The sequence below is a fragment of the Mizuhopecten yessoensis genome, unplaced genomic scaffold (assembly GCF_002113885.1).
Source record: "Mizuhopecten yessoensis strain PY_sf001 unplaced genomic scaffold, ASM211388v2 scaffold3235, whole genome shotgun sequence".
Taxonomy (NCBI): Eukaryota; Metazoa; Mollusca; class Bivalvia; order Pectinida; family Pectinidae; genus Mizuhopecten; species Mizuhopecten yessoensis.
In genome coordinates this window covers 801,839-811,524 of record NW_018404943.1, presented here as the reverse complement: position 1 = coordinate 811,524, position 9,686 = coordinate 801,839, and the positions used below count along the sequence as shown (strand labels likewise).

Genomic DNA, 9,686 nt, shown 5'->3' with positions numbered 1-9,686 from the left:
ACATGGTAAGCCCATTGTTGGAATATATCTGGTGGAAAACCATTTTACCGTGTCTAGGTTACGAAATATCAGTGAGATGACACCGAGATGAAAAGCGGCCAGTTGGTACATGTATCCCCATTTTACACACATGGTAAGCCCATTGTTGGAATAAATCTGGTGGAAAACCATTTTACCGTGTCTAGGTTACGAAATATCAGTGAGATGACACCGAGATGAAAAGCGGCCAGTTGGTACATGTATCCCCATTTTCTGTGGACACAGCCTGCACACGACGTGTTACGAGGACGCAAAATCATTAAAAAAACGAAATCGTTCTTAACTGTTGTCGAATGATGCCGATCAACTTACTCACTTGACAGGAATATGAAACCATATCAACAATAGAAAACAACAACATCGTTTGCATACAATATTGCTAAGAAATGGCCGCGCTATCTAGTTTTTGTTTCACCACCATACTTTTTTTATTTATTATTTTTTCCAAAAGGGTGTGCAATTATACGTACGCTAGCCATTAATGTTCCTGTATTCTAGCCATTGAGAACGTATATTCATTGTACTCGATATTGTAAAGTAGAACTGTACGTAGCCATTGCAACGTACCTGTGTGGCATAGGTTGTCGTCAATAAAACACAATCAAAAGTGGTATTTACACTTTCGAAATCTTGGTTGGCTCCAAGAAAAAAGCGATTTAGCAATAATCGAGTGTTTCAGAAATTTGACAGGGACGAAGTGCGTTATGATCATCGACTGAGCGGAGAGAGGGCTTAGCTTTTGTACTGCATTGTTTTACATACTCTTGGCAGTTGAGCGTGACACACCCATTGATTTGTCTACTTTTTAATATTTTTTAACTAGGCATGCATTTTTAAATGTAGTCGTGTTAACCATTGAAATGATAAAAGAAATACATTTACACAAGTGTTATGACAAATATTGAGTATCTTGTGTACTCCGTCACCTTGATCGGACAAAATCACTTTTGCCAGATAAAAGTGCAATGTTTCACCGTATAAGTCATCGAAATATCTTACAAAACATTTCCCTGGTTGTGCTAGCTGTGGATTATAACAAATTGAGATTAACTGAGCAGTATTCGTGGAATAAGTCTTTAATATAAGCATACATTTGTATCAACATAAAGACATATGAACACGAAGGAATCCGCATGATAGCCGAGGTATCAATAAACAGGCATGGCCACGAATGATACTTCGAGATAACCGAGGTATCAATAAACAGGCATGACCACGAATGATACTTCGAGATAACCGAGGTATCAATAAACAGACATGAGCACGACTGATTCCTCTAGATAACCGAGGAATCAATAAGCAGACATGAGCATGACTGATTCCTCGAGATAACCGAGGCATCAATAAGCAGACATGAGCAGGACCGATTCCTCTAGATAACCGAGGAATCAATAAGCAGACATGAGCATGACTGATTCCTCGAGATAACCGAGGCATCAATAAGCAGACATGACCACGAATAATACCTCGAGATAACCGAGGTATCAATTAACAGACATGACCACGAATAAAACAATGAGATAACAAATGTGTCAATAAACAGACATATTACATCAAATGATACATCGAGAAAATTAGGTCACTTTAGACAATACCACAAGCCTACCGGGTTATTTGAGATATCTAAGTTCGTGATACACAAGTTTGGCTAATTGAAGTTGTTTTTTTCCAAAAGTCAGACATTTGTCTAATAGTGGAAACGGGGATAGAAATTCTGCCTTGTCGGTGCAATAAGTTAAATGCTTACGACTTGTTAAAGACAATAACATCTTTTAACATAATATTTTTTTGTCAAAAAATGAAAAAAGTCAAATTAAAGGAGAAATATCGAGCTGATTTCTTCCTGATGCAGCATGATTCCTTCACGACTATGTTGGTAGGCTGTTGTCGACCGAGAACTGTTTGCCGTCACCATATATAACCTTCTCATTAACTACAAAATAAGAACAAGTTGTACGGTATAACAAGTCTTTTAAATATTGATCATGTGTAAGCAATCTTGTCTGTTAATTATTTTTTTAATAAGCGAACAACTTTATAACAAATCTTTAAAGATTTTTGTAAAAATTAGAAATAATGCAGTGTAAAATACGTTTTTAGTGACATTCACAATACATAGAAAGTATATGACTCTTTTAATGCGCATTAAACTCCGAAATAGTATGTTTTTTCATATGTACTTATGTACTTATGTTCGCATTTAATTTTACAGTGTTTAATTCATAACAATAAGATAATAGTAATAACCAAGATTATAGTACCAAAAATCAGCAATAACCCACGTTTTATTTGTCACGACATGGCATGTTAGCCTTAATGAATCAGTGAATTGTTTTAGAATACTTATGTTTGCATTTCTTCTTTGAATAACTTATTTGCGAGGGTTTGAATCCTGAATGTTTATTCAAAATATTTAAATTTGCAATCACTTATAAGCAGAATAAATTGGAAACATTAATCCTCTGTCTTTAAGCTTGTACAACCTCTGTCTGTAAGGAATGTAAAACAACTAAATAATCTTGGTATTTTTTTGTGTATTGCCACAGCCAGGCGTGACAGCTGATAGTAATATTATTGTGTTATCTTGTATAGTACATTTGTTGATTGCACAATTTATGACGAGGAGTGAAATTGTTTTCACATTGTTCAGCCTCCGTTATCTTGTGTATAATGACATGTTACTGTATGTTATGACTCCTATAAGCTGTACTGCTTTTGGAATAAACTGAATTCGTGACCTACAATGCTTTACATTCCACAATGTTTTAATAACTGACGACTGCAAAGCCTTAAGTATTACCTATGTGATCTGTGCCCAGTGTGTCTTCGATGACCTCACCGTTCGCTGCAGTTAGTCTAAGATGTATAGGATACGTCACTCCGGTGGGAAACGATACAGTCCAGAAACCGTCCATCGTGTGATTAAAATGGGACCAGGACATATCCGGCAACTTCACCTCGAATGATGTGGCCGGAATCCTATGGAAATGTATAGTTTTGTGACTTTATTTACATTCTCTGCTACATTACAACACAGTTGGATTTGAAAAAAGTCCTATTTGCCAAACAACAATTTTAAAGCTGTATAAATATATGAACATTTACGTTTCGCTGCAATACCCCTTCTTGAAGTGTTTTGAATGAGTCTGGTGTAGGGAATACATATTTTAGTCCCAGAAATTTAACATTAAAGTCAATAATGAGTCTATTTAATAAGGCAATAAGGACCAAACGGTAGACACTGTTTAAATGTTTGTGTAATATACTGAAAGTATACCACAAGATGCGAGTTAAAAATGATAAGATAAATATACTACCTGCGATATCTGTTGTAACATATCCATGTTTGTATCTTAAATGTAAACACGATTACACAGCGAGGGGGTTTCACATCTGTTACCTCTTATGAACAAACACTGAAATGAGTCAGGCATATCCCCCCCCCCCCCTCTGCAACATGCAAATGACCCCACATTACAAAGGCGGTATTTATCTTTATCCGTGAATTAAAGTACATTGTTACAGATATGGAATCATGTTTCATTGGAACAAAGGAGAAAGAATGAATCGAACAGATGTAACAATTATCGCGAAAAGATCAAGGGACCGAGTGTGTACACACATTGAAACAATGATTTGTAGGGGCGCTTTCCATCCGACTTTTTTTTAGAAACGTTCAAAAATCAATCATCAAAGTACATATATTATAGACAAGACTAATATTGATACTATCAATAATAACACTATGGAAAGTTGAAAGTCATATTGCTATCGAACGCACAGTAACATAGATAATTACTAATCTTATTACTTAACCATGATTGGTTGTACAATGTTTTGTACAAGGCGCATGGAGGATTCCCTACCTTGCATTACGAACTTGGAGTTTTAAGTAATATTCGTTGCTGCCCTGAAATTTGTATTCGATTGATGTATTACCAACCGGACATTGGATAGCCCGGATGGAAATATTCCACCGACCGTCGGCAGTTTCGGAGAAATCTACATCACCTAGATTGAAAAAGAAGTTTCCTCCATCACAAGCAAGAAGCATAAATCGCAGTTTTTCAAATTATAAACATTTGTAGCTGACATGGTTTTACATATTATATAAGCACAAATATGTGTAGGTAATACAGTCCTCAGAACCACAAACAAATGAAACGTAGTTTTTATTTTAATATTAAATAGATGTATCTTGTGGAGTCTTCCACATATGTAAGAGCAAATGTATACTTGGAGGTCATGCATATAACCACGGACAATAGTATCTAAGTTATCCTCCTTATAAACAAACCAGATGTATCTGTAAATGTAATAGTCTTACCTATTATTACAAACAAATGTATTCAATATAGTTTTCTTAATACTTACAAACACTTTTAAAGTCTCCTCTTTATTGATTCAAATGTTCAATTGTGATAAGTAATTGTTATAGATATTCCACTGTAAGTTAAATTTGCAAACATATCTATTAAATTAATAATGTACTATGTACATGTTTAAAACAACAAAGGATGAGTGTATATAAGGCCCTTGTATATCAAGAATCAGAATATCAAAAACTGTATAACAACACATTAACCCTTTCACCACTGTAGACCATAATGGACTCATCCAGATCAATGTATGGCAGAGTCTACTAAAGTTACCTAGTGGTGAAAGGGTTAATATCATGTAAAACAATAACGTAACAATATATAATTTATAACTACATATATTGTAACTAAATAATTAATGTACACACCAACATACAATGACAACATAATGAGGACACTCCTTTAATACCTACCCTTCTTACATTCCGGACACATGTCCTTGACGAACACGATGTGCTGGCCTATGATAGGATTGAGACCTAATCCCACACCTGATCCGTTCACCTACACATATATATATATGTAATAACATAGTGAACTGGTTAAACTTTAAATATAATACATGTATTATTGATATTATGATATGTTATCATTGATCCTTAGAAAAAGAGTTGATATTAGGTCACTGACGCTCAAAAAATGACTTACTTAATTTAAATCTTAGTTTCCATGGGTAAGATTTAATTTACTGAAACTTTTCCTACTGCAAAATTATCACAAAAATAGATTATATGCGTGCAATCATAATAACAGCAAAAAACAACAAATGGAGAATAATATTGCTTTACAGCAATTTGACTGAAAATCACATGCAAAGAAAGAAATATATACCGAGAAACACATGCCACAGGCGTGGGATCCGAAGAATTGATGACTGTTGAGGGCTACGAGATCTGTGATGTTTGGATGGTAAGCTACGGGCGGTAGTTCGGGTGGTGGGTAACTACAGGTACCACCCTCAGTGTTCCAGTAATATGTTCCCTGAAACCAATCACTTAAGTATAGGGTCATCATATCACCACAATAGTTCTATTACAGGTACCACCCTCAGTGTACCAGTAATATGTTCCCTGAACTAAGCACTAAAGTATAGGGTCATCATATCACCACAATAGTTCTATTACAGGTACCACCCTCAGTGTACCAGTAATATGTTCCCGGAAACCAATCACTAAAGTATATGGTCATCATATCACCACAATATCTCTATTACAGGTACCACCCTCAGTGTACCAGTAATATGTTCCCTGAAACCAAGCACTAAAATATAGGGTCATCATATCACCAAAATATTTCTATTACAGGTTCCATCCGCATTATACCAGGAATATGTTCCCTGGAACCGAAAACTAAATTATAGAAATATGTCCACACATGTGAAAATAAAATCAAGTTGGCCTATCAGTTACATACTCCCGCGCTATTATATTGAATAAGGTTTATAACACAATACATCTCCAAACACGCATGCAGGCATACACACATAGGGAGATATTAGCCAGGTGGCATAGGACTAGTAGTCAGCGCCTGATAAGGCAGCTCTTGCGAATTCCACAAAATTATATTGATTAATGTATATGATAATTGTGTTGATTGTGCAAATTGTATATCTATGTATTGTACAGCGCTTTAGAGTGGCTTACTCTAGCTAGATAGGGCGCTTTATCAAATTGTGTAGATGTATAACCTCATCGTTAACATTTAGTGAAACCGTACCTCAACGTCAACGTCAACTCTAACAAAAAACAATTAGAACCGATGTGATACTAAAACAAAAAGGAAAGCCCATCATAACAAAAGGTCAAAAACTGTTGATGACAGACCATTGTTGTTATACTATCGGTAAATGGGAAAGAGTTGAGTAGAGTTCGTACACCCTGTACACGTGAGTTTGGATAATTAGTGTCAGGAAAATTAATCGAAAAATAAAACTTTGTGACAAAATAATGAAACATCGACAATATATATTCAAAATCTCACATTGTCTCGATGACAAAAAAACGCGAAATATCAGAAACAGGCCACGAAATAGATGTATAAGAGTTTGGATCGTCTGTGTACGTAGTAATTGGATACAAATGTGTCATACTGTAGACACATGTAAATATCAAGAAAGGAAGTTTGTTTTAACATTACATTTTGTTATCTGGTAAGAATATACAAAATGTATAAATAACTTCAGGGAATCGGAAGCTAATGAAATGCCGCTGTAAGTAATTCAAACACTTCCAAAGTTAAGCAGACATCGAAAATATAAGTCAAGTCAAGTCAATTGTGTTTATATTATAGTGACAACTATCACAATTTCATCGAAACGTACAGATCTCCGAGGATATTTTATTGAAAGTATCTTAGCATTACTTTACTTATGTGATGTCAATTATTTGGTTCGTGTGTATTTTTCGACCTTTTAACAGCTATGGTCATTTTTAAGGACGTGCCAGGTTTCGGTGGTGGAGGGATGCCGGAGTTCCCTGAGAAATACCACCGACCTTCGGCCAGTACCTTGCGACGACTGCCCCACGAAGGCCTCGAACCCGCGACCCAGTGGTGGAAGGCTAGTGTTAAGCCTTAACCACTTGGCCACCGCGGCCCCTTGGTGTTAATTAACGACGACGGATGACATGTAGATTTACATAAGTACGGTGTAAATATGGTATTATGACGTGACCAGTGTGCGGTAATCCTACAGCTGTCATCGTGTCTAATGTGTGTCAGGACTGACAAATTACCTAGCATACAGTTTCTGTCACTGTTGACATTCAGTACACGTTTAGTTTGCAAGTCGAAAGTCTGATTAAAGCATCATTGGCGGCTGAGCATGCGTACAAAGTAAAAATTGTCTCTAAATGAATATATATATTTGTTCAGAATTTTGCATGCTCGCATGTGAAAAATGTCGTCCACGAATGATGGGGTTACTCAGGGGCAATATCAAAGCGCCATTTCACCGAAATACATAAGTACCATAACATTAACAAGGCAACATGACACTACACATTCTAACATTCTGACAACGGACTAACCAGCAACGATAACGAACTGTAGGCAGGAGAGAATGGGGCAACGAATCAGTTTCGATTTCTAACTTGTTCCTAAACATAAGACAAAGGAGGAACCCCTGACTCTGCAGGTGGTCCCACATATGATGCCTCATACTTTATAATATGTACCTTATTTAATTCTGTAGTAGGTTACACTCTATGTATACACGTACTTAAATGTAATTAATCAATTTCATAAATCTATATATGGTATTGTATAACAGTAACCTTAATTATGAATGAAATTGAACATTCGGACCCGATGAGAAAGGAATCGTACAAATTAGTAAAAATAAGTACGACTTATAATTTCTTACGAACGTTTAACCGTATTTACTACCGTACATATACTATATACATGGCCATCTTTTCTATAGACATAATGTAAACAATCTGAAATTTTCGTTTAGTGTTAGGTTAATACTTACATCACCTGTGAAGCTGTTCTTGTAGAGGTTTAGTATGTCTAGTTTCCTGTCCGCTGTGGTCAGTATCAGCAGGGAGAACACGTGTATAGCCCGCATTGTCATACGTAACAGACACACAGGGCACCTACGTTAATATATACATACATACATAATTATCATAACGTAACTTCCTGTGGACGAATGCATGGGTTCATTTGAAGATAGCAGACGAGTGCTGGAAATACGTCACAGTAACTCCATAATATCTATGGTCAATGAAAATAGGGATGAAACATATAGGAATATTTATTGAACACGAATATACTTCTGTCAATAAGTGATTGAATCGATTAAAGCATACCGCGTTCCATTTTGAATTGTCGGACTTAATACAGGCTAATAATACATGTGATAAAGGCTAATAATACATGTGATAGAGGCTAATAATACATGTGATAGAGGTTAATAATACATGTGATAAAGGTCAATAATACATGTGATAGAGGCTAATAATACATGTGATAGAGGCTAATAATACATGTAATTATGGTGAGTAACCTAGTTTTTTAGCCAAAAGTTGTTAATTTAGAATGTTATAGAGGGCTTTGGAGGCACCTACCCTCTTCACTATATTTCAGTTTCTATATATGTTTTGGACCGCTTTATGAGTTCTCATCATCGACCGTTTGTACCACGGATGAGTAATGAATGCACAAAATGTCCATAAGTTGCAGTAAAATATTTAATGTTCAACAAACGGAATTAGTATATAAGTGTTTCTTTCATATTTCTATTAGTTATCGTGCTCTATTATGAGATTCAATTACTTTTCATGAGCTTTTAACTCATTTGCATGTTATCAAACGAAATGTTCACCAGGAATAGCAAGAGAGCCGACAAATAGAGTGAATCGCCTTGAAAAGAAATCGAAAGAAATGAAGCACGTGTTTGGACATTTTATTTTTCGATGCAGAAAGCAAAAAGAAGTTAGATTCCTTCTATTTAGATATAGTAGCTTTATTTTAAAACGAGCAATTTTAGTGTTTTAAGATCACACATATTTTTTGGAGGGCTGGAATTCAACATGGACTTGTTAAACATCCTAATACATCTAAATATCTAATCATACATCTATTGCCAACTGGACAGATAAATGTTTTAGAAACCGGCGATCAAAACATTACCCGTAATACAATGCTACGAGGGCTGTTCACGAAGGGTCTAAAGCATTGAGAGGGTGTAACTATCAGCTGGAATAGAACTCTCAAGATACAGGATTTCGTGAAAAAAAATGTCAGGCTGTGCTCAAAACGCGAGCATGGGGATTAGGTTTCACGTTCAGTTGAGTTGAACCAATCAGGTCCATCATTCAAAAACGAATTAACAGTTTAAAAAAAACACATCAGCGTGTATTTCTGGACCAGTTGCCAAACAACACTCACCGTATGCAAAATAAGTATGTAGTTGTGTTGGCAGACAAAGGATCTAATAACTCAATACTTGTTTGCAAACACTACAACACATTTCCTGCTTATAAACAGATCTAAGGTTGCTTGACAGCCAAGGAAACCTTACCTTTACCTTTTCCGATTTGTGAAAGACGAATCACGCTTCAGTGCGACAATATTTCCAAAAACCAATTAAAGAAAAGGATGCTGACCTGCCGTGTGTTCATGCTTAATTCCAACTTTTATAAATAGCGTTTTGTCACTATTTCCGCTAGTTGCTCAACCAAGCAATTCTCCGAAATTCTTACTATCATTTTTGTTTTGTTTTCATAGAGGGCAACGCTCGTGATATTGTATACTCCAGACGTG

The 9,686-nt window shown here is 35.8% G+C and overlaps 1 protein-coding gene across 1 annotated transcript; it reads right to left on the bottom strand.

Moving 5' to 3' along the window:
• Nucleotides 1-1,107: 1,107 nt before the first annotated feature.
• Nucleotides 1,108-9,456, bottom strand: LOC110447206. The gene is made up of 7 exons (XM_021492746.1): nucleotides 9,451-9,456; nucleotides 7,891-8,014; nucleotides 5,250-5,399; nucleotides 4,832-4,922; nucleotides 3,906-4,050; nucleotides 2,840-3,018; nucleotides 1,108-1,972 (listed from the first exon to the last, which is right to left on the bottom strand). Exons 2-7 carry the CDS (start codon nucleotides 7,990-7,992, stop codon nucleotides 1,908-1,910), a joined length of 732 nt encoding a protein of 243 aa, XP_021348421.1. The 5' UTR covers nucleotides 7,993-8,014; nucleotides 9,451-9,456; the 3' UTR covers nucleotides 1,108-1,907.
• Between the last annotated feature and the right edge of the window lie 230 nt (nucleotides 9,457-9,686).

Coding starts and splice junctions, on each gene's coding strand:
- LOC110447206 (XM_021492746.1), bottom strand. CDS start 7,992: ATGACAATGCGGGCTATACACGTGTTCTCCCTGCTGATACTGACCACA. Junction 5,400..7,890: donor AGAACAGCTTCACAGGTGAT/GTAAGTATTAAC, acceptor GATTGGTTTCAG/GGAACATATTACTGGAACAC. Junction 4,051..4,831: donor GTGTCCGGAATGTAAGAAGG/GTAGGTATTAAA, acceptor TTTTCAATCTAG/GTGATGTAGATTTCTCCGAA.